Consider the following 26168-nt stretch of genomic DNA (forward strand, 5'->3'; position numbering starts at 1 on the left):
AAACGAGTTCTCATTGGCGTCATACAAACCTCCAGCCCATCCTCCAGCGCCTCCCACAACGAAAACATACACGCGACAACAACACGTAATGTTCTTTTCCTCGGCCATTTGAGGTTGGAGATAGCAGAACGGTTTAAAAACTGACCGAAAAATACTTCAAGCGTTTTCGTCTTAGTTGAAGGTAAGCAAAATATGATATTTTGGGAAATAAAATCTGATTTTTTTCTCAGGATCGCAACTACAGTTGATGAGATAACAGAGAATCTTGGAGGAAACAGGAAATTTTGACTTGAAATAAGTAGTTTGTTTCAGTTTTCTCGTTTTTGGAGAAGTATGATTCGGTAACTTGTGAGATAACGCGCGTCTCCTAGTTTCCAGTTGGAAAAAGAAGTCAGGATTCCTTTGGATGATTTGTGAGTAAATTTGATCTGAACAATGCTGCGATTGATTTCCTCTAACGTCACAGTTGTGATAGCAATCGAATTCCTCCAAAGTGGCCCATGGCTTCACCCTCGGGACTCTGACACCCTTTTCGTTAAGCCTTGATATATCAAATCTAGAAAATTCTGCGATCAAAGATCCTTCATATTGCAAAGATTTTTTATTTGCCCGTTGTGACCCTATCTCTTTATCATGTCTGCTGTACTTCAAGACTTTACAGAACCCTATCGATAAACAACGATTTTTTTTGTCGGGTCACTTAGAACCGGAAAACCAAGTTGTCCAACAAAACGTTGTAATAGATCATTCATGTAAATTGATTTGTCTGTCATTAAAATAAAATTACGAAAATCTAAATTTAATGATAGGTAAGTGAAATCTTTTATTTTTCACTCAAACGACCATTTTTTTATTATCGTTTATCTACATTCCGTTCGAGCGCTCCGTCGCAACTCCGATCACCACAAAAAAGGGAAAAAAATCTTTTAAAAAATATCTTGAGCAAATAATAACCATGATCGAAAGGAAAACAGTGCTTTTTATTTGGAGTGATCAGAAAATCTTCTTGAAGCGATAAATACCGGAAATTAGAACTGAAAAATGATCAGAGATAAGGCACAGCGTATCAATCAAAGTGTCTTCTTGGTAAAGATTCTATCGATGTAACATGGAGAAAGAAAAACCTTTTCTTCGGAAATATGAACATTTGTACAGTTACAGCAAGTAGCATAGTAGAAGTAGTTCTGAGATAATACATCACAGTATTTCCAATGACTGTTTTTATGCAGTAAATTTACAGTCACGGAACAAAGAGGATGTCCTTTCCGAGCGGTGAATGCACCCTTTCATGCAAAAATGATAAAATAGTAATAATGATGAAAATTGAAAATAATAATAATAATAATGAAAGTAATAATAATGACAATAATGATGATAATAATAAAGCTGGGGTAGATATTACTCAGCTTACCTGCATGCAATCTGTTGTGTTCCTCTCGAAGTTAACTATTCATGCCTCAGTTGGCTCTTCCATGTTTATCTTAGTTTTGATTTTGTCCTTACACTGTAAAAACTGTTTTGTCAGTCACGGATTTAGTCAATTACGTGATCAGTTCGTCAGAGTAGAAATTGCCCATCAATGTTCTTGACTTAGTCCATGCAGCGAGCTGTTGTTGTCCAAGCGACCATTTGTTTTTCGAAAACTGAAGCCAACGAGAAGACCTTTCCACTGAAATAAACGTAACCAACTTTTCCTTTCAATGAGCGTGCGGTGATCTCGCTCAATTTTCGTGAAAATTTTGTCGACCGTCTGGCCAGTAATTTAACAATTTTTAAGGCGAAGCCTTATTTTTTTTGTATTTCATGAGCTTAACCTGAGGTGGTGGCTTATTTTTATCTATTTACCAGACACCCCAAAATATGGGGACCATGAAGGTGCAGGCTTCAATATCGTTGGGTTGCTTGACTAATTAAGGTTACGAACACGCGTAGCAGGCTGTGAAGAATGCATGTTTTATTTTGTACATTCAGAACAACCAAAGATTCTGGAGTGTTCAATAGAGGATTCAGTTACGTGTCAATGGAGCCAGTCAGTCATTTTTCGAGTCGTTTCCTTTGAGCGATATGCACAATTTTCCTTAAACGTGAGGCAAACCTCCATTTAAAAATATTGCTTCTTTAATATATATTTATACTGGCTCCAATTGCAGCAAGTACACAGAAAAGATTGAAAACACTGATTCAGTTAAAAGATCAGAAGACTAACATGATTTCCAAACGAAGAATATGATAAATCGAGGCTAAATATTTCAACAAAGAAAAAACAACATCAAATGTGACCTTGGTTAACTGCAGTACGGGAACGAACAGGCATGGCTCAACGCAGCTGGGGATCACATCATTGATCACGTCTTGGCAAAACTGTCGGTCCACGTAGCTGTTTTTTGTATGTACTTGTTTCACTCCATTTTCTGATGTTTACAAACTCGCTCGGAAGCATTATAGTAAAAATAAAAAGAAAATTTTTTCTGCAGAGGCCGATTACGGGTCAAGTTTGATTTTTACTGGTATGTTATTTGCTGCTTGAGTTACTCAGTTATCTCATATTACTTGCTTCGAAACAAACTCGATCAAGTCCTTTCGAAACGAACTCGGTCCACAAGTTACTGTAGAGATCGCGAAAACGAGTTTGGTAAGTGAAAGTTATCAGACGGCACGCGCGCCAAATCCCATAGTGAAAGCTGACGTGTATATGGAGCCGGACTGCTTGACGTGATCCGGGTTCAGGCTAAACCCGAAAAGAAAATGAATGAGAAGGTAGTTGTTTAGTGATTTGTTCTTTTCTAAAAATGAAACGAAAGTTCTTCCGCAGAGGCCGATAACGGGTCAATTTTGATTTCTACTGGTATGTTACTTGCTGCTTGAGTTACTCAGTTAATTCATATTACTTGCTTCGAAACAAAGTCGTTCCCTAACTTACTGTGCGTGCTGGGAAAACGAGGTAGGTAAGAGGTATTTATCTTACAGCCCCACGTGCCAAATCCCGTAGAGAAAGCTGACGTGTGTGGAGCCGAAAACCGAAAAGAAATGAGAAGAAAGTTGTTTGGTGATTTGTTCTTTTTTTAATTTCTTTTTTAATCTAGTCGACTTGGAAGTTGTTATGTTAGGCGCGTGTCGGAAAAGTGACGTCAGCCTTGTAACATCGCAACGCGAAATCAAGGGTGGTCTTTACGATATTGTGGTTTTGTAAAAAGAATAGGCTAAGATCGACGCGATACGAAGCGTGTGGCGACTAGAATAAAGATAGGAAAAAAAATTACGCGAGTGACTAGTGTTGCTGTACTGGGATTTCCAACAGCGCGACTCCTTCTGCCGACTTCATTTGCGCGCAATAAGTAAGCCTCGACTTCTTGCGCTGCGCACAATAAGCCTCAACTTCGTGTGTTGCGGCTCAAATATAATGGACGTGGACTATTCACTTTCAAACTGAACATGCCGCACTGAATCGTTGACTTACACCGGAAAGACTGGCTTGCAGAAATGTAAGTTCCTTTCCTATTTCATTGATTGTTTTCAATCCGCAAGTTTTTATTCCTGTATGTGTGAGTCTTCAAGAAGCTTATTATCGTCAATTTTTCCGATAAGCTAGGGCTTTTCTCATTACGTTCTGAAATTCTTGAATTTTGTAAATTTTATAAACCAGCGATTTTTTTCTTTTCATTCTTACATGAAAATTTTGCGTCAACATGCACTTCTCTTGTCTTAAAACATTTGCTGTTCACGAGACATATCTGTGACCACAGGCGGCCCAAGCTCTCTTTGAGAACCACACAAGGAACACAATTTGCATATCGATTTATAAGGATTTGTATGGCATTTTCTACAAGATAGCCATAAAGATAGTTAAAAGTGAAAATATTAAATAAAAATGACTTACCTTATTCCATACGTGTGTTGCTTGCTCCTGGTGTCGTTATTTTACCGATTTCACTTGATTTAATCGGTTTTTTTAAATCCTGGTTTTCTCTTCTTAAAGAGAAGACAAGGCCGAACACTTCTGTCCAGACAGCCTCCCTAACGAAGTAAAAAATCCCGAGCTAAAATGTACCCACGGACACAAATCCACCGCAGAATTCAAGGGCAAAGGTTGAACTTTCATTTCGATTCTCTAGCCACATAATCTCAGCCCTGCGATCGAAGCCAGGCGGTTGTTCGTGTCCTCAGTGAAACGTTAAAACGTTTGTAGACATCCGAGTCCTTTTTAAACATGACACAACGACCGTTGCAATCGGCTTGGTAACCTCGTCATGTCGGCAAACCAAGACTCGCGGGGGTACTAGACCTCAACTTGTCAACAAAACTTCTTGTAAAACCTGGGGTGCCCTCAGGTTTAGTACCCCCGCGAGTCTTGGTTTGCCAACATGACGAGGTTACCAAGCCAATTTCAACGGTCTTCTCTTTAAGAAGAGAAAACCAGGATTAAAAAGAACCACTTAAATCAAGTGAAATCGGTAAATTAACGACACCAGGAGCAAGCAACACACGTATGGAATAAGGTAAGTCATTTCTATTTAATATTTTCACTTTTAACTATCTCTATGGATATCTTGTAGAAAATCCCATACAAATCCTTATAAATCGTTATGCAAATTGTGTTCCTTGTGTGGTTCACAAAGAGAGCTTGGGCCGCCTGTGCTCTGACAGCTATTGTCGCAGCTTTAATGGATCCAAGTGCTGTACCTGCGTCGCCCACGTGGCAACTGTCTTCATTTCACGTGATCTGTGTTTGCTATATGCAGTAAATGCCTGATCGCTAAGTTTTTAGCTTTGCTTTGATTGCGTGAACCAAGTTGACTGAGGACAAGATTAACTCAAGTGTTTGGAGGGGAAATGTTCATTTGAGGCGAAGCAAGCAACCATGTGAGGTCTGAACATACTTCCAAAAATTTCGGACGATACAATATTATACAAGATAAAACAATTATGTCGGGAATATTTCTTGGGTTTGGAATAGATGCACTTCTTTTTTTAAATGATTTAATAGTTTTCAATTATCAGTTTGTTAGTTGAAAATGCTTTGAAAACAAACGAAAATACTTTCGCATGATGTGGACGATCCAAATCGAGGTTAATTATGAGTTAATAAGAAAAAACGGGAAAAAAAAAGGTGGAATTGTTAAGCCTTTTCTTAAAGCGAGTCAGTTGTCTCAGAATTTATCCGATAAGTACACATTAAGTCAAGTCACGAGTCAAGATCTGTAGCGATACGTCGTAGGACCCTTGTAAAGAATACTAAGTGTTGACGCACTCTTTTCTTGATCTGAAAGTGGAATGATTATAGCAAAAGCCGAATCGAATTGACAAGCATTTCTATTAACTGACGAATGGTACGCAGAGACCGATCCTTCTGTTTTGAACGTTGTATGATGTTCGGAACCTGAAGATTTCCTAATGCACGATACATGGCATTGCGTAACGGGTCCCTTCTCTGCTCTGCTACTAGCCGGGCAATTAAATAACGCTGAAAACTTCGTTGTTTTTAAAATACGAAGGAAATTACTTTGCTGCTTGATGTTTAAAACGGTGCTGAGATGGAAGGCAGTTGACAATATCTTCATCGGATCGATTTAAGGAATTTTAGGAGTATCGGTAACATGAGCGATTTAAAATACAGTGGCTTTATGATTTTAAGTTAGCCGGTTTATTTCTCCTCCGCAAGCGTTTTATAAAACGGTCAAAGTGAAATACAAGGTAAACATTGTTATATGTGCAAAAAAGGCTCCCTCAAATTGGATGTGTGCGTTTTAGCCAACTGATTTGCTCCATTTAGTTTTCACTTCCCTGAATTAAAGAAAGAAATTTAAAAAATTTCGAAGCGACAAGAATTGCTCTGCTGAAGTTGGAAATCAGTGACCGAGCTTATTTTCTTGGTGTGGTCAAAACTGACTTATTTCAAGTTTTTCAAACTAAATGGGAAAAGATTTCTTCTGCGAACTTTAGTCAATAGAAACGTATCAGAAAGTTTAAAGTTGTCAGCTGAACAAGTTTAAGTCGTAAGTGCATCATTTTTGTTTATTTTGAATCTTGAATTGCATATGATGTTTTTTTTGGGGAAGGGATGGAGGAGTTAAGTGGTTTTCTTACGAGTGTTTTCATTTCCTTTCTTTAGTCGTCAATAAAAATGTGTAAGAGAAAATTTGCATTATCTCTTGCCGTTTACTCAGTGTTGATAAAAATAATCCGACGTTAACTTTTCATCGGGGTCAAAATTCAAGTTGACTGCTATTTTCCCTTTAAGCAGAGTTGAGAGTAATAGCTACTCTAAATTGCTGTTATTCATCCCTTCATTTGAGAACTCCACTCGGGCAAGCTAAAAAATCACACAGTTTTTCCTTTTTTCACTTTTCAAAAACCTTTTGCTTTCTTCCTCTGTAAGTCATCAATCCTTATTACACAATAAGAAGTTCAAAGTCCTCAAAAGTTGTCTGCCGAGTGACTTTAAAACAATATAAAGATCATCTGTATAAAGATCATCTTTCCACCTCAGTATCTGTTACACGTGCAGTAAAAGGAAGTATCCTGTTAGGTATTTTGAAGAGGTATGTTGCGATCTTTCTCCTATCCTAACTTTAAATTCTCATTCAGGTTAAGTCTTTTATTTGATCAGAATTGTTATTTTCCGCCCGGTTTCCAGGCTGTTTTAGCGGGTTTCTGGACTCTGCGTCCCAACTATTTGTCACTCCGGCAACAACTATGGCGCTACGCCAGTTACCTCTGAAATCAGAGGATTACACTGGCCAAACTAAAAAGAATTATCTACAGATCACAAATTTGACTTATTTGAACGAGAAGCCCACGCCAATGAATGTCATACAATGTCGAAAAAAAAAAGGAAAACGTTTTGCATTAAGTGGACATCCTAAATGCGAAGGAAGCCTTCGTGACGTGCGAGGGTGGTCGGCAACGGTACTGATGATAACGATTGCAATTGATTACGAGTCGATAGAAGAGTTTAGCATTCGTGCTAAGTATAAACTCTGCGGTTCGAGAGTTTTGCTTTGAACCATGATGGGTCCTAAGAAAACTTTTGATAGTTGTGGAATATGCTATTTGTAACCTCTTGCCGTGTACAACTCACAATGCATGGTCGCAGATTAACTTCTGGCGACTGTAGTATACAGTATTTAGTTTGACGCTGCCTATAAAACAAAAAGGAATCGAATTCATGCAAAATTTCCGGTAAAATGAAATTAAAGTAACAAGCCCATTAATGAGCAAAGAGTCGCTGGACAAAGTTATTTACAGTGAAACTTGGCTTGATATTGATATCGAACGAAGTGCGTGAGACAAGCCCGCAAAATTTTTTCGTTCAGTTACAAAGTGAGTTCAAGGCACTTTCCCAATGTATGTGTTTGTTTGGGGTCGTTTACAAATATCTTTGCAGTGAAGCTTCGCTGTTCGAGGTTTTTCATACTCCGGCTTTTCAAATTGTATGAAGAGGCTCGTTGTGTCATAGCATCGCTGTCTGGAGGTTAATTCTATGCCTTTTTTTCTCTACCTCTGAGTTTGCAACGCTCTACTTGTTGTTCGTTATGCCAGGACTTTGCTACATAGGGGATCGTTAATTACGAGACACGTTAAATTAAGCTTTCATATCTGGCCCCCATTGCGTGTGATCATTATTTTCTTAACAATGAAGGTTGTGGTCAACGAAGAACTGTGAACGAGACCTTTGGCAAACGTATCTCGAAAAAACTTATAGTTTTAGTCAAACGTGCGGTTCATGACCTTTGACTGTCTCGGATGTCAGTATTCCTTCTATTGAACAAATTTTAAATGCGAGTTTTCAATGATGCACAGAAAAATTTTTTTTTGAATTGAGGATTATCCGAGGAACACTATGCCTGATGAAACATAAAATAAAAGTTGAAAGGTTACCCGGTTCAAACTGAGTGCAGTCGTCACATTATATAAACATACATTTGGTTACATACTTGGTTACATGATCTCTACATTTTCTGTGTTGGAAAATGTGAATTAGAACATACCGTAAGCATGTTTGCTATTTTTCAAGATTTCTCACAAGTTATGTTGCTCTCCTGTTGAAGACATTTTGTGCATTTGAAGAAGAACTGATCCAATATGTTCCCTCTTCACTGACGCAGCGCATTTGGAATTTAAGTTTGTTTGACCAAAATAATCAAGCACTTGAGCTTGCACGATTGCTGCGAGGCGCTGATTTTCACAGTTTTCTAAAAAAAAGAAAAAGCAAACGAAAGAAAAATATTGACAAACAACCCGCTTGGTTCTTATCAGACTTTGCCATCCATGCAACTTCTATCACGAGCTCATTAACAAAATGACTAGACTTGCGAATTCTCTGGACGGATTCTCCGATTAAAAGGTTTAGTATCCACCGCCTATTTGCCTCCTACACTGAAATTGTGTTTGCACTCTTAACGTGACAATAGTTTCGTTTCCAAGACCAAAACTAAGGTGCACGGGTTGAAACTCAGTCAATTCCTATTAACACATCGCTTTGGCAGTGGCGCCATGCTGCTCTTGTTTCCAAAATACTTTCAGAAGAGAGGTTTTCTCTTAGTAAGTGTTACGAGCATGTTCAAGTATTGCGTGCTGGAATGCAAATTTAAAATCAATTAATAGTGAAGCGAGACAGTATAATTTTAGCCAAGCGCCTAAGAGAGATGAATCTTTAAAACTTAAGGGAGCACCTAACGTGGGGTACGATACATTAAAACATTTATTGAAACATCGAATAATTTGTAGCATTGGTATACACAGGAATTCGCACTCTGCTTGTAGTTATAAACTCTATTTTAACCCCGTTCAAAATTTTTTTTAATGTCCTGTGTTTTCAATCAAAACGGCGGAGTGACGTAGTTATTTCAAGTGTCTTGTGCAAACGCACCGACTCGTTTTAGAAGTGATCCGGTTAACACTATGATACGTAAAGTCTTTGTGGTCAAAAATTCTCAAGTTTAGTTTCCTCTTGCAGCAACAGCTTTGTTCGAAACATTGTCTCGGCTTCAAGTGCTCTTGAAGAATAAGTGGAAAGTCACGCTTGCAGAATCTGATCCAAGAAGATCTTTCAGAGGTAATTTAGACTACCACAGTAGACCGCATAGTACCCAAAATTAATTAGTGTTCGCAATTGTTTTAAGTTTGCATCTCAGTTCCTTTTCCTATCCTGTAAGTTATGTTAGATAAGATACTCATTGTTCTAGGAGTCCTGTGTGCATAATCAATTCAGAATTATCATATTGAAAGAGAACATCATTTCTAGCTTGGCGAGTCCCATCGATCAATGTATGAGGACATCGCTGAAAACAAATGATCTGGTATCAGATGTTATCGATGATTCATCGTTTTAATATTCAGCTGGTCCGGTTTCAGTTAAATTCAGGGAGCACTCGAGGCTCATACTGTGAGCTTAGAACACTGGATACTAAACTTTGCTGTTCTCGAGAGAAGACACTCTTTCGTGATTGCACTTATACCTTGGACTCTGCCCAAAAGCTACAATTTCACTCTGTTTTACGTGACAAACGAACGAAGTATTTTTAGGGAGGAGCATCTCATCTTAAGTACGCATAAGCTAATCTTTCAAATATCTGCGTGACTGTACATGTTAGCAAAGAAGAACATTCCTATTTGCACAACACCGTGGAACGTTTTTGTAAACACGTAAGAGGATTCGGAGACTGAGCGAGGGTCAGCTGCAGATTATAACGCCATCAGTCGGTCATTGGTTCTTCATAGAAGGGAAATGTCATGCGCATATTGATTCAATCAGAACTGACCCCGGTAAACAAAGTTTCAAAATTTAAGATTGTTGCAAAAGACGGTAAACTACTTCGTGGTTCGTAATCTAAAAATCACAAACTGGATTTCCAATCTCGCAGTCTTGAGGTCTTTCGTATTCGACTTTTATGGACGTAATTTTTAAGTATTGTCTGAACTATGATAAATTCTACAGAAACTCTTGCAGGTTTGGATTAACAACCGAGCTCTAATTAAATTTGAAAATTACTCATTATAAAACCTACAAATACTTCGAAAAATTCTTGACGCTGCACCACAGACAATGAAATTCTACGCTTTCGACTCTGCCGTGAGTCTTGTTTACAGTTCCCTTGGCCATGTTAAGTGACATGTGTCCTGACTTGAACTCAATCGAAATTTGCGATGGCAATCGTTGTATAGGTTTGACAGTCTAAAAAGGAGGAATTTTTTTTTTTTTTCTTGGACTGATAGATATCATAGCGGTGTCGGAATTGAATAATAGAAATGAATTTACATATATATATATATATATTGTGGGAGGAAAAAGACAAGTAAACTACGAGTTCATCTCTACAAGCCTGTTTCGTGGTCGCCCACTCATCAGGGGATTTAATGAGAATAAACTTTACCATTGCTTATATACAATATAATTTGCATGATCTAAGTAGTCTAATTTATGCAAATTATATTGTATATAAGCAATGGTAAAGTTTATTCTCATTAAATCCCCTGATGAGTGGGCGACCACGAAACAGGCTTGTAGGGATGAACTTGTAGTTTACTTGTCTTTTTCCTCCCACAATATATACTTCGCTCTACTTCTATGTATTGAGCACTGTTCTACGAAAATCAAGTCACACTTTATATATATATATATATATATATATATATATATATAAAGTCTTCTATAGTAGCAAATGGACTACTCAAGTTACGCACATATGGATTTTAATACTGCCTGTTTCGTAGACCAACAAAAGTTGATCCACTCATCAGTTAAACTCCATACACACTGAGGCATCGTGACGGTTAACTCTAACTCAGCAACGTGATCACATGACATTGTTTAAAAAATTCAAATCTTGAAAACCGTGCGCGCGCCGATAATAGCGTTAAGAATACCTGAGAATATATTTTCGCCGATGTCTACAATTGGATATTATTTCACTTCGCTTGTTTAAAGAGGCTTCATGTGGATAAGACAAGATAAAAAATTTCTCAGTGAGGCATAAATTGCAACGTTTTGTGGCACTGGAATATGCTCTAGCCCTAGCAATAATGTTCCATGAAATCGAATAGTCTTCCCTCTTCTCCTTTAGTTTCCACAGGTACTTGCTCAGCTCTGTGTCATTTCGCCGTCTCTCGTGGTTGAACGACATTTGGTGGTTGCGCCATCTAGTCTTAAAATCTGTCGCTGTGAGGCCAACGTACGTTTCAGTTTCTTCCCTGGTAGCGACTGTGGCTTGGTAGACGACCTCGCTTTGCAAACATTCCCCTCCTAAAGGGCATTCGTTTTCGTTCCTGCAGTTGCACAATCTTTGGGGGCGGCTATCTTCGGACATTTTTGCGTTCCTGATTGTGGCTTTGTTATGCCCGTCTATGATCTGTTTCATATTTGGTGTGCATGAGTAGCTCGGTTTAATGGTGTTTCTATTGAAAATTTTCCTCAGTTTGTGGGTGACTGGAAAGCACTACCTCCTATCACAGCTTGCGACTATACCAGAAATTAACATCGGACTTTACCGTGACGACGGTCTTGCAGTTATAAACCAAACACCCCAAAAAGTGGAGAGAATTAAGAAACAGATTTGCACGATATTTGCCCAAAACAACCTTAGAATTACCATCGAGGCAAACAAGAAAATCATCAACTTTCTCGATGTAACGCTTGACCTGATAACCGGCAGATTCGGACCCTATTCCAAACCAGCAACTACCCATCTATACGTAACAGCAAGTCTAACCACCCACCTTGCATACTACGAAACATCCCCGAAGCAGTTAATAAAAGACTTTCTGAAATCTCTTCTGACGAAGACATGTTTAACAAAGCCGCACCTCCCTACCAAGACGCGTTACACAAGAGTGGCTACACATACAAGCTGCACTTCACTGAACCGGAACCGCACCGACCGCAATACCAAACCAAAAGGCGAAGAAACATAATTTGGTTTAACCCACCATTTAACAGAAACGTACAGACCAACATTGGCAGAGCGTTCATTAACCTTATTGACAAGTGCTTTCCAGTCACCCACAAACTGAAGAAAATTTTCAATAGAAACACCATTAAACTGAGCTACTCATGCACACCAAATATGAAACAGATCATAGACGGGCATAACAAAGCCACAATCAGGAACGCAAAAATGTCCGAAGATAGCCGCCCCCAAAGATTGTGCAACTGCAGGAACGAAAACGAATGCCCTTTAGGAGGGGAATGTTTGCAAAGCGAGGTCGTCTACCAAGCCACAGTCGCTACCAGGGAAGAAACTGAAACGTACGTTGGCCTCACAGCGACAGATTTTAAGACTAGATGGCGCAACCACCAAATGTCGTTCAACCACGAGAGACGGCGAAATGACACAGAGCTGAGCAAGTACCTGTGGAAACTAAAGGAGAAGAGGGAAGACTATTCGATTTCATGGAACATTATTGCTAGGGCTAGAGCATATTCCAGTGCCACAAAACGTTGCAATTTATGCCTCACTGAGAAATTTTTTATCTTGTCTTATCCACATGAAGCCTCTTTAAACAAGCGAAGTGAAATAATATCCAATTGTAGACATCGGCGAAAATATATTCTCAGGTATTCTTAACGCTATTATCGGCGCGCGCACGGTTTTCAAGATTTGAATTTTTTAAACAATGTCATGTGATCACGTTGCTGAGTTAGAGTTAACCGTCACGATGCCTCAGTGTGTATGGAGTTTAACTGATGAGTGGATTAACTTTTGTTGGTCTACGAAACAGGCAGTATTAAAATCCATATGTGCGTCACTTGAGTAGTCCATTTGCTACTGTAATCGCTCCTTCATTGTCGAGCACTGTCATGGATCCTACGTTGCCTATTTCGCTTATATATATAACAAGTTAAAAGGCCTCGAGCCAGCAGTGACGCCGCGCCAGAAGGATCCAAAAGGATTCACAGTCCAAACCTAGATAAATAATAGGAAAAATATTGTAGTACACGAGGACGGACAGTGGCCCAAGTAATAGCATTCTTAGACTTTTTATTTGAGTATATGTCTTTCTTAGCTCGAAGTTGTCCGTCCTCGTTTACTACAATATTTTTCTTAGATATATATCTTTAAATCTTCATTCGTCACCCATAGTATGAAGGGCTGACTTTTTAATGCTTTGAACTGGAAGGACTTCAAAGAATGTTTTGCTTCGGAAACGGTCAAGATAAATTCTTACACTATCTGTTTTTCTTCTTCGCAGATTTGAATTCCGAACGTGATGTCGTCTCCTGCAGTGGTCCAAGTAATAGCATTCTTCTGTTTGCTGTGTTCCAGACTCACTGTCAGCCGTACGTAAGTTTTTTGACTTGAACAAAATGTTTGATGTAATTTACCTAGCTTTCTCTTTAACTTGACGATTAAAATTTTCTTTTTAAAGATTTCATTCAGTCCAATCAGCATGAACAAACAAAAAAATTCCTCAAGTGTTGAGGGACTTGTTTCTCGATTTCAGGCAGACACTAGCAATTTCATCAAGAATTCGTTTATATGCCTTAAAAAGCACCGATATTATCGAACATTGCGGAGCTCGAGAGATTCTAACCTGCAGCCAGCAGCTGCGTTCGACGTAGTTAACAAGATGTACACGTGTGGGGCATTACTGTTCATGATAGTGCACTGGAACTACTCAGAACCAAAAAAGGTTTTATGAGTCTTCGCCGCCATAAATATAGCCAACTACTCCACCCCTCCCCCCTACTTTGGATAGCTCCTCCTCTCTTTTAATGGAGACTTCTCAGAAAAGCCGGAAGAATCCATAAAAATCTTCTTATGAGGAATAGGGTTTTGAAGGAGGGGAGGGGAGGGTAAGAAAAAAAGAAGAGCGGCTTTATACCTTTCCCCATTCCCCATCCTCATCGTTTTCTGCGCGCCTTTTTGCACTCCTCTCTTAAATTTCAATGAGGTCTCTGTAGGCAAAGTCATTTGAGAGAAAAGAAAATACTGATGTTCATGGCTTAAAACGTTCGCAGTTTATTTTCTTGCGCCTTCTGTTTTGTCCGTGCCAGAAATTAATAAGACAATTCTCTCTTTTAGAAGCTCCTGGAACAAAATTTACAAAGGAGCCTCCTGGAACTGTCTTTGCAAGTTTGAGCTCCAATGCCATATTTTCATGGGAATTCAGTTTTGGAACCACGCAGGACTGGAGAAATTTCGAAAAAATCGTTTGGGGGAAAACGGATGCCGACCAGATTGAGAATAAGTACATCACCATTCCAAGAAGCGGGATAACAGCCGTAAATCCAGCCCTTAGTGATTCATTCCAATCTAGATTGAACTGGACCGGAAATATCAGTCAAAATGGTTGTCAGATGCAGTTCATCTTAAAGAATGTCACTAAATTAGATGAAACTCGCACTTACGGTTGTACAGCGGTTGTGCTTGGGCAAGATTACAGGAGTGGTCCCATAAAACTGGCCGTTGTCAGTGAGTATGAGTATTCAACATTTCGTCCAGATAATTTGGTTTTATCATCCATTCTGACGAAGAGCTAACGCTTGAAACGACAGTTTTAGAAACTCTTTACGAAAGGCCGATTTACTTGATAAACTCAGTTGATAAAACCAAAATATCTTGTTTATACTAGTAATGTCCCCCACCGACGCAGAACCACAGTTTCTTTAGAATCTTACTTCCTTCATTGCAACTAAGTGTTTCATAGTCGTTTCTCGTGAGTGGAGCAGTGCGGAGCGGAGTTGAAGTAACATATTACGTATTTATTTCTATGCCACTTACATTTGTATTAGTTCCACCGACCATTATCCGTCGATCCAATGAGACTATTGATGTTGAAGAAGGAGTCAACGTCACTCTTCATTGTGACGCAATAGGTGACCCAACCCCAAGTGTCTTGTGGATAAAGGATGGTAAAACGCCACAGAACGGCACCTTCACGTCGACGCTTCAAATTCCAAAAATAGAATTGCGAGATGCCGGAACTTATGTCTGTACAGCAGCGAACCGAGCTGGCTTCGTCAGTTACAGTGTTCAAGTGAGGGTTATACGATGTAAGTCCTCTTTGAAGTAGATTCCACTTTCGTAACAGCCTGTTCACATCCTTCACAGAAATGGATTCATGCAGTACCCGTGAATCATAGAAACAGGAAAGTGGTGGAAAGCACCCATGTCATATTCTTTGCGCTTTAGCTAACTTTAAAAAATAAGAAACTACCTGACATAATAGGGTAAAAAGGGGAAAATTTAACTCAAAGAGAATTACATTTTCCCGAGAAATATACCGGCACGCACTCCACCGTGGAGACTCTAGACTCTAATAAGAAGCTGAGATGGGGTATCTCCATCAACAAATCTGCCTACTCTTATCACCCCTCCCCCCTTCGTCCAAGTGTTGTGCAATTTCTCGTTTCTGAAACGAATTCGCATTTTAGATAAACCTTATGTCAACAAGACAGCAACTACAGATCCTCTCATAAAATCCTGGATTAACCACACCACAACCTTAAAGTGTGCAGTGAATGCTAATCCTTCTGCAAATTTTACCTGGTTAAAACATGGTCGACCAATCATAGCCGGGATTAACTTCACGCATGGAATGAGTACACTGACGTTAATTCCAAAGGCTATGGGCGACTTTGGTTCGTACTCGTGTAAAGCTGGAAACAATAAAGGAACAATGGTATACAATATTACAGTGGAGCGGCTATGTAAGTGAAAACACTATTATGCACTCTTAATTGTTTTTTTCCGTCATTGCTGAAACTCTCCGAAATAAATTTTGCTAATATTACTTGCAAATTTACACTACGTCTAGAAATTTACCCAAACCACCTCCTATAAGCTTCCAATAATGTTTCGTCGTTTCATGACATGTTCCTCCGTATTATCAATACTGCTACAACAAAACTAGGAGAGCAAATCGTTTAAACTTTCTGAAGGATATCATTGGCAGTCCCAAAACTTACAGGCTCTCGTTTTCAATGGCTTGGCATCTGTGCCGGATAAAGCCTTAACTGATAGAAATAGAGCTGAGACTGTTCCTTGTCAGTTTTGTTGGACTTCCATGTTCCTAAAGAGCGCTTTTCGAATGAGTGTCAAAAAAGCAAAATCAAAATAATATTACCGCACAAAGAAAGTTTGCTATGGAAGAGTCAATAAGAAACTAAATTAAGTGCGCATTACTTGCCCCAAACGTGGCTTCTGGTCTGACTGGCTGAAAAGGCGGCCTGGGGTTTTCAACTCCAACCAATAGCGCGGTGAAGCTAAACCGGAGACAATCCTTGATTGCCTTTAGCAGCCATTTGAGAACTGTTCTCTCTCACCTAGAATACATGACTGCTTATCAATATCTGCCATAACCTTAATATTATTTTTTCGTTTAAGACTTGCCGGGGCCGCCTGTTGTAAACAAATTTACCTCAGACGTGCTGTCTGTCAATGTGTCATGGAAAGCACCACGTGACGACAGTGATGGCGGTATATTTGATTACAAAATTACGTTACTGAAGAGTAACTCCCGTATGATACAGCAGCATGATGGAATCAAACAAACATTCTTCAACTTTCAAAATCTGAAACAAAACAGATCTTATATCGTTTTATTACAAGCAAGAAATATTGTCGGTTATGGAGAGTCCTCAAATGGCACTGTTAGAACGCTTGCAGCAGGTAAGAAATACAAATTTCGCTAATCAAACAGCGTGTGATTGCCTGCGACAGCAGTCTAGATAGACAGTTAGTCAGTCAGTTAGTCAATCAGCTAGACAGCCGGCCAGCTTGCCAGTCAGTCAACCAGCCAGTAGTTGTAAGTGGGTCATACTGTCAGTCATTAGTCAGGCGGACAGTTAGTCAGTCACCCAATCAGATGACCAGCCAGTGGGTCAATCAGACAGTCAACCCGTAAGCCAGACAACCGGCAGACCAGTTATTCAGTCAGTCAGTCAGTCAGTTAGTTGTTCCGTTAGAGGTAATCAATACTTTGGTCAGTCAGTCAGTCATGGTCAGACAGACAGAAGAAAGCTGGAGAATTGTTATAATGCCGTAGGTTAAGCTGGTCAAACAGGTGATTATTCATATATCTAATGAAACGTTTTGTTGTGCAGTATCGCTGAGTATTTTTACGAGTTGTGCCGCATTTTGACGAGCCCGTGGGGCGAGTCAAAATACAAACAACGAGTAAAATTACTCAGCGATACTACACAACAAAACGTTCTTCAGCTATTCGGTCAGTTGAGTTATCGCTCAGTCGGTCGTGGCGAGCGATCGGTCGGTCGACTGCTGAGTCTGCCTTTCGGTTGGTCGGTCGGTCAGACGGTGAGACAGTCTCTGTCCAAAGCACACAGTGTAAACATTCAGGCAGTTAGAACAGCCTCTTGGTTCCCAGCTGTGTCGCGTCCATTACGCCACTCTGTAAACTGAAAAGTCAGCTAAACAAGTCAGTAGTGTTAGATCGATCAGCTTCAGTTGTTGAACAATCGTAACTCTTATCTGAAAACGGTTCCCAACGTAGCGATGTTTCCTTTGCAGACCCACCAGACCCACCCGATATAAAGGCAAAGTCCGGGGTTCTTGCGTTGAACATAACTTGGCACTCATCAATTGAAGACAGCAAAATTGAAATACTGGATTACACAATAAAGGTTATAGATGGTATCACACACAGGCAAGAAAATCAATATACTGGAATAAGAAGTGCATCACTTCTCATTGAAAATTTAAGGAGGAACAGGACTTACATTGTATTAATAAAGGCAAGAAATGAAGCTGGCTACGGACCGTTTGCTAATATCAGCGTCGTGACTCTTTTACCAGGTACAATGAATTATCATAGGAAAGTAAAATGAAAAGTAGTCTTTTGAGAAAAAAAGGTAGGCTGGCATAGCCCGTTAGCAAAGGCAATAAACGATAAAAATCAAGGACAGTCTCTCAGTTAAAGTCGATCGCGTGTTCAACTGGATCAGTTGCTTTATTCATACATTTTTACTTCAGTGAAATATACTGACTCCTTGAAAAGTCATTGCTAAAATGTTCCACTTTGAAAAGTTGGGGGAAGACAACAAGGTGGACAGTTACCGTCCGAGAGCGCTCTTCCTGAATCTGATAGCAACTAAATGTGATTGTAAACTAGACTGATCATATAGTGGTGTTCGTTTCAAAGTAAACGGGCACCGTTGTTTCATGATATGTTGATAATCATGTGGAACCCAGTTCGTTTCCAGTTGACTAAAACCAACCAAAAACGGTTTTGACTCAAAGTTCACGAAAAAGACCCACAAAGTTATACCTTAAATTGTTGATCCCAGAGGATCACGAATTTAGTTTTCATCTAGAGTGGATGGCATTCGACGATCCTTTCATCTTTCGACTCAGGAAACGCAAGCTACGTTATGTAATTTCCATTATACTCAGAACTTCTTAAGGATAGAGCACGAACTTTGCTATGTTCATAGGATATTATGAATGGCTTTCTCTCTATTTATTCTCGATGTGCTAGGGCCACCCGACGCGCCTTCTATATCAAACATCAGTGTTGCTGGAAAACACTGTTCACTGCACTGGAGGACACCATACGACGGTGAAAGCCCAATAAAAATTTATACCGTGTATCTCTGGGTACTAACGGCTGCGGCGGATGGCTCACCGTACAAGGAATATTTCAGTTCCTGGAATACTACAGAAATAAGTTCTACTTTAGATCTTCACTGGGACCGAAACTACTCGGTAGTTATATCAGCTTGGAACAAGTATGGCGAGAGTTTAGGGTTGTCAGTGGTGGAGAGACAATTTAGCATCGGGAAAGAACCTCAAGGTAACTGATGTGTGTTGATTACGTTATGTAATTTCCATTATACTCAGAACTTCTTAAGGATATAGAGCACGAACTTTGCTATGTTCATAGGATATTATGAATGGCTTTCTCTCTATTTATTCTCGATGTGCTAGGGCCACCCGACGCGCCTTCTATATCAAACATCAGTGTTGCTGGAAAACACTGTTCACTGCGCTGGAGGACACCATACGACGGTGAAAGCCCAATAAAAATTTATACCGTGTATCTCTGGGTACTAACGGCTGCGGCAGATGGCTCACTGTACAAGGAATATTTCAATTCCTGGAATACTACAGAAATAAGTTATGCTTTAGATCTTCACTGGGACCGAAATTACTCGGTAGTTATATCAGCTTGGAACAAGTATGGCGAGAGTTTAGGGTTGTCATTGGTGGAGAGACAATTTAGCATCGGGAAAGAACCTCAAGGTAACTGATGTGTGTTGATAAAGGCAACAGTGACGTTATTGATAACTCACTAAGGTGTCTTAAGTCGATGCCACCTATCAAAGACCTGCGTGACATCTCCAAACAAAGCAAGCTGCCCTAGTCAAGAAACCATCTTAAGTTCAAGAACCATGCTCATGTAATCTGATATTATTTTTTCAGAAAGAAGCACGACGACAGAACCCAAAGCTGTCGTTACTTTACCGGACTCTACGTACTTCCCTACCGAAGGTAAGGACTCAAATATTGCCCATCTTGCCTTTCAAATCATGAAGTCTTGTATAACAAAAACGTGGCAAAGAAGACAGAGTACCAAGTCACTTTCTTCACTTAGGAGAGAAAATGGCCACCCTTCGCGAAACCTGGATAGTTTTTAGAGCGAAGGGAGGAGGGGGAGGGGGAGCCTTGTGATGCATGCACTTGCTTTTCATGCACAAGGTGAAGCAATATTTCTTGTCACTTACTGATATAGAAAACCGTATATTAGGCTAAGAGAATAAAGGGAGTAAGTTTTTAAAGAAACTGTGGTCGCTGCTGCGTCGGTGGAGGAGAATACCAAGGTAGTTATGGTTTCATCAACTGAGTTGATAATGAAAACTGGCCACCGTAAAGAGTTTCAAAGCTGACGTTTCGAGCGTTAGCCCTTCGTCTTTCACTCTGACGAACGGCTAACGCTCGAAACGCCAGCCTTGAAACTCTTTACGGTAACCAATTTTCATAATTAACTCAATTGATGAAACCATAATTACCTTGTATGTTAAGCTCATATACTACCGCGTCCATTAAGTCGAGTGCAGACCTCGTTAATTAATCAATAGCAATTTTTTTCTTAGTTGATGAAACGATAATCATATATCCACGAACCAGCCACTCTTCCCATCCTAGTCTCCTCTGGAAATGTTGAGTTTAAGTCGTCAGCTTAAATGAACGAAATGTTATAGTAGCGATGGAAATGCAGTACAGCCAGTTGGCAAAAAAACAGCAAAGTAACCTCAAATGTTTTCCTCTTTTATCTTTTTCATCATCAAGTGATCTGTCCTAATTCATTTATCAGAGCTGGCAGTGCCTGTTCTAAGATATAGCAATCTGTAACTATCTTGTAGGATTGTCAAGCAGCACTGTAGCAACAACTTTGACAGAGTTGCCTTTTATCACGCAAGGTATGTATCGTGCCCCTTTAATATCTAAAAGGTCTAAATGAGTTTAACATATATTTAGGTGTATGTTTTATCGTTTTTTGTAACTACGCACGGGCGGTAAATGAGTGCATGCACATTCTCTGTTACTACTGAGCGATTCCAGCATCTATGGTTTGCATTTCAGACGAATCTTACGCTATGATTTCGACTTGGACCCCTGTAAAGACCCTCTTTGATCGATTGTCTGGCCACTAAGGCAGTTTTTTCCTTTTCTCAATAAGAATTAAAAGGATCTAGCGCAAAGAGCGAGAGCAGAAAGGAGAGTTTTGCTTACCTACTTCCGCTGTGGATTATCTTGCTAGTACTTGCAGTGCCTATAACTATATTCCTGTCATGGAAAGCAACTAGAAAGAGTAAGTAGATCGCTTTTATTTGATTTTCGCGCGCGCTAATTGGTTGATTCGGAAGTGAACACCAAGCACTCTTCGCCTACAAGCAGCCGAAGAGACTAAATCGCGCTCAATAATTTGATTTCTAACCATTTTTGTTATGTTGGCAAAAACAAATAAATTTGTCTGGTTTCTGTGTAGTCTCCCTCGCAGCCGTTTTTTTTGGATGTCACGCAACGTTCCCCCAGTTCTTTTGAGGGAGCGTTGCGTGACATCTAAAAAAAACGGCTACGAGGGAGATTAGTTTCTGTGCGGCATACACTAAAACGGTTACTTACCCCAGTTTCGGTGAAAGTGGTTGATATTTACCTCCACTACGGTGAATAATTGTTATTTAGCGCATTTTGAATGGTTGTCGTGAAATGAAACCAAAGTAATCACATGGCGCCAATCAAAAGAAATGGAAATATCACAATGAGGCCATAGGAGCTCAAACTAAAAACAGCTAAACTGCCTGGAATGCAAGAAAACATTAGTTACTGGTGCGAGATTGGTTTTAGTTTTACATCTTACCGGTCGACCATCACTGAGCTCAGAGAGGCAAGCGATCCAGGATTGTTTTCTACGCTCAGTTGAAAATTGTTCTACGCAATAAACAACCAATAGGTGAAGTATAACAAAAATCTCAAGGTAAGTTTCTATGTCAGAGGAAGGACCTAAATAGACCCCGTATATAACGATAAACCAGTGGAAATCTCTTTTAGTTTGAATAAATCGACGCTTCATGTATGGTAAGTAGTGATAACTAAATGAGTACTTCAGGAAATTTTGGTAATTAACGCGGATAGCAAACATAGTCTGCAGGACAAATTTACGTCATCAGTTACACTTGAAAAGGCTAGGCTGATCTTTAGTTACTTCATTAGCTAGGAACAACTAAATCCGTGAATAGTAATATGAATAATCTACTCTCTGTTAGTGACTCGCTGCCGTGGTCAGGGAGGGCCTGGGCGTAGAAAAGTAGCAGATTTTGACAGGTGAGCATACCAACCACGGCAACCAGGCTCTATTGGTTTGAATTAGGCCATTTTACTCAAAAGCCTTCTCGACAACGTTCTGTCCTCTTCCCAATTTATAACAAACTTGCTTGGCCGAGCACAAATTACGTTTCAATTACGATTTCACTCAAGCCAACATTACTGAAGCTTTCTCACACGAAACATAATCTAAGCAATGGTATGTTTCCCCTCGAATTACTTCCAATATTTTGAGAGGGAAGCATAAATTCTTTTGTGTGTGTAATCGACGTCCCTTCAGTATGTCGATTCTTTGGCAAAACCTCGCACACACCGTGCATTCTTGTAAGTAAGTGCATCACCTTTTCGGTTTTCTTGTCTCTTCCACGTTCTCACCCCTTCCCTCCCCCCCCCCCCCCTTCCAGCCACGTATACTTTCGATTCCCGTTCTTCGTCTTCAAATCATCAGCTTTTGCTATATTTACCATTTGGATCTTTCTCTCTCTGTTTATTTCTATAGAGATCGTGAGGAAGGCAATGCTTTCTCGCTGACTAAAATGGAAAAACTGAAGGAAAGAAGGGTAAATATTTCTAGTGCTCTTCTTAATTAAGAGTTTCACCTTACGACTAGTTGACTATGACTTAATTAGTGTCTTTGAATGAGGAGGAATTAGTTTTTAACTCGTAAACAAAACATATGTGCTTAATCAGCAATGTTATGGACCAAAAATTACAGTAGTTGCTCAACTGAGTTTGTATTGAAAAGTATGCTCTCGTGACGATCCGCGAGCGGTGGTTTAATCGTTTAAGTTTGATGCACTCGTTATAAACGTGATCTTAGAAATTGTGAAATCATGTTACCGTAGCAATGATTAGATCTAGCCACGCTTTATTGTGGTGTTTATTTAACTCAAACTCGTTCCCAGGGCCTTTTCCCTTATTTTGGGGTGGGGGAAAAGGCCGTGGGAACGAGGTTGTATTTAACCCGATGATTCAAGGTAATGCGTTATTGTGAACTTTTAAAGCTGCCCTTTATTTGGCTGACTTGAAGGTAAACGATAGTAATAACTTATTTCCTTCCAGATTTCAAAGCACTATGAGACTTTAACGGAAGTTTTAGAAGTTCATGACAATGATGGTCGCTGCATGGAGGAAGAAAAGATCATAGACATTGAGGAGCCTGTGAAAGACCACCATTACGTCCCAGGAAGCGTTATGACATATGATCAGATAAATGACGAACCTCTCAGTCCTGGTTCAAAACAGGTCAGATGCGGTATAGAATCAAGTTAGATTGACTAAAACATCAATCAACAAAAAAAAAAAAAAGACACATTTTAACAGCGTGACTTTTTTTTTTTTTATTACAAACCAGTACAATTAAAAATACAATACGGTATAGAAACAAAAGAAAAATACTAAAAAAAACCACATTGCACTTATACACTTATACAGCGCGACTAATTGAGATTTAAAACTGTGTTTTGGAAGAGGCTGCGATCACTCATGCAATACATATATATTTATTTAATTTTCAACTGAAGAAAGCTTTGACAAAGACAATTTGCATTGACACGCAAGAGATCTTGGACTTCAAACTATGGGGCAGGATGAATCAGTGCCCTCTAAAGCGAAGAATTTGTTTTCTTTTTATCTTTCAGGACTGGATCGATCTGATGAAAGATGATGGAACTGAAACCTTACGAGAACTTCCAAATGCCACTTGAGTGAATGTAAACTACAATCCAGGCTCTTCGGATGATGATGTTACGCAGCTATGAAACGTGCTCTGGATGAAGTTCCAGTATTACTTTATCGTTAACTTGTCGACATCATCTAGACGATACATTTTACTTCAAGTGAAAACCAATCGTTTTATAACCAACCTCAGTTACACCATACAGTCTGCTCAATATAATAGAGAAGCTTATTTCGTTTGTTTTTTGACGTAAAGAAAACGAATTAGTGGTAAATAGCGTTGAAATTGCAAAATTAGACGACTTGTTAGTACTTGAACTTGAACAGTTTTGCCATCATACACAATCATATTCCCTCAATTTTGAAATCGCCAGAGATCAAGTGCAATCTGATTAGTTCTGAACTGTGTGATTCACTCAGGAATTGCACTGTTTCTTGCTGTAAATTGCCTCTATTTCATAGCCGATCAGAGTGGTAAACAAGAGAATAAAAAAAATCCGCTTTTGAGGTTTTTTCAAAGTAAAACTAGTAAAATTGTAGGGAAAAGAATGACAAAATAAATTGATAAAGTAAAATACTGATACTGAGAAAAATCATGTATTTAGAATATTAAATTGTAGGACTTTGAAATGGCAAAATAAAATTAATGGCGATTGAACTTCGTGTCGAGCAATTTTGGCGTGAAAAGATACGCGAAAAAACGCATCACATGCAGAAAGTCAAGACAGACGAAATTTTGACAACCCGCGCGCTGTAATTTGCACTCGTGTGTTATCGTTGCGCTCGCTTTACATAAACAAATGCACTCGCTTTCAGCCAATCAGACGCGTGTAGTTTTGTTCATGTAAATGATTACAAATCGAACTCGCGCTCTTCACTACTTTAATTTTATGTCAGCGACGTTATCTTGTACTACACTTTTTAAACAAAATGCGCAATAAACATGTCTATCCACAGTTAAATGATAAGCTTAGTTCTACAAATGTACACGCATTTGGTTTTGCATAGATGACGTCATCATTAACAACCGCTTGATCTATCACTTGGCACAAGTCCTTATCTAAGATTTTATACGTACCTTTCCGGGGAAGAGGTAAAGTTTCTTAATTCATTTTTTCAGGGTAGGAATAAGTAAAACACGTTTGTAGCAGGGCTACATGGAATATGGTCAACCTCTTTTCGTTTGGTTGTCACGTGACTGACTGAACGCACCTACGTACGTGCCCTCAGATTGCACGGGTAGGGTAGGGGAGACTATCAAAACGAAGGGAGGGGTGACTCAGGCAAGTCTTGGCAAATGCACATCTTTTATGTTATCATTAATATTACGAACTTGAGAGCTCCGCTTTTAGGCTTGGCTAAATCTATATATTAGAGTGAAGTGAAAATAAAATAACCAAAGCTCCCGAGAGTATTCTATTTTGTTAGGGTCGGTTTCCGTCTACGTAATAAAAAAGTTCTTCCATCCCCAAATCAAAAACAACAGTGAAACCCAATCATAAAATCTTTGCGCAGATTTCAGCTGTTGCCCACAAATTTACGAATTTCCAGCGGTAATCACGAGTAATATGACTATCCATGTTAGAGAATTGTAAAAATGTTCATATCTCGGTGCCTTTAAAGGTCGGCACACACGAGGGGACTAGTCCCTACGACTAGTCCGTGCGACTAGTCCCGGCGACAAGTCTTTGAAGGATTTACACGAGGGGACCGGTAGCAGGACTAGTCCCTTGAGGCGTTCACACGAGGGCACTCAATTGCACAAGAACATAAGAAAATTAAGAGGCAAATGATGTTTCTTAGTCTGGGGCGTTACACGAAAACAATTGAAATTTGGTAACTTTTCATTGTAGCACTATTAAACATCAACGCAAACGAACTACACTTATTCAGTCGGATTATTCATGCTTTTACGTGTTCCGTTTTTGTTTATTTTATTTTATTTTTAACAGACACAGAGTGAAATAGGGTAAAAAATTCCATCAAAACGGCTCCAAGACATCTGTTTATGTTTACAAAACTAGAAATAGTATTTTATTCTTCAGTTGTAGAAATCTAGAAGTCAGGGAAAATTCATAGAAACTGCAATGTTTACAAATACTGGAAGTCACGCATCATACTGACCCGTGATTGGCTTATTTACCGTTTAGTCGCAGGGACTGGTCGCACAAACAGTTCACAAACATTTGTTTCATGCGACAAGTCCCTGCGACTGGTTGCACGAATTCAAACCAGTTTGAATTCATGCGACCTGTCGCAGGGACCAAATTTTGGTCCCAGCGACCACAGAAATGTGTAGTTCACACGAAGGGACTAGTCGCATGAAACTGGTCGCTGGGACTAGTCGCAGGGACTAGTCCCCTCGTATGTGCCGACCTTAAAGGTTGAGTAAAGCTTTAATCGTCTTTAATTGTCAAATGAAATATCCGAAAGCTAACATCAACCTTTTATGATTCTTTAAATGCACATAAGTTTAACTTTAATATCGCAAATCTTTCAGTATCCTTTAAATAGTCTCATTCTTGGCGCAAAAGAAGGCGTTTAATTTAGATACATTTAATTTCACTTTAAGGTGAGATTTATATGAGTCTCGCTTTTTTGACACATTTAATTTTGACGCATTAAAGATAGTCTCATTGCAATCTGAACTGTCAATAGAAAATTAAAAACTATCTTTGTCAGTGAACTGTGTTGTAAATTTGCATATTT

The 26168-nt window shown here is 39.4% G+C and overlaps 1 protein-coding gene across 1 annotated transcript; it reads left to right on the plus strand.

The window, feature by feature from the left end:
• The first annotated feature begins 43 nt into the window (after nt 1-43).
• LOC111334790 (cell adhesion molecule Dscam2) lies at nt 44-24415 on the plus strand. Its single transcript, XM_022940606.2, is given in 17 exon segments — nt 44-181; nt 13189-13276; nt 14022-14411; nt 14732-14992; nt 15374-15649; nt 16326-16610; nt 17469-17753; nt 18436-18750; nt 18885-19199; nt 19380-19448; nt 20321-20377; nt 20638-20769; nt 21725-21782; nt 22282-22342; nt 22845-23027; nt 23423-23452; nt 23454-24415. Coding segments are annotated over 16 exon segments (2826 nt in total). The 5' UTR covers nt 44-181; nt 13189-13206; the 3' UTR covers nt 23493-24415.
• Nucleotides 24416-26168: the final 1753 nt, after the last annotated feature.

Source organism: Stylophora pistillata, chromosome 3 (genome assembly GCF_964205215.1).
Source record: "Stylophora pistillata chromosome 3, jaStyPist1.2, whole genome shotgun sequence".
Taxonomy (NCBI): domain Eukaryota; kingdom Metazoa; phylum Cnidaria; class Anthozoa; order Scleractinia; family Pocilloporidae; genus Stylophora; species Stylophora pistillata.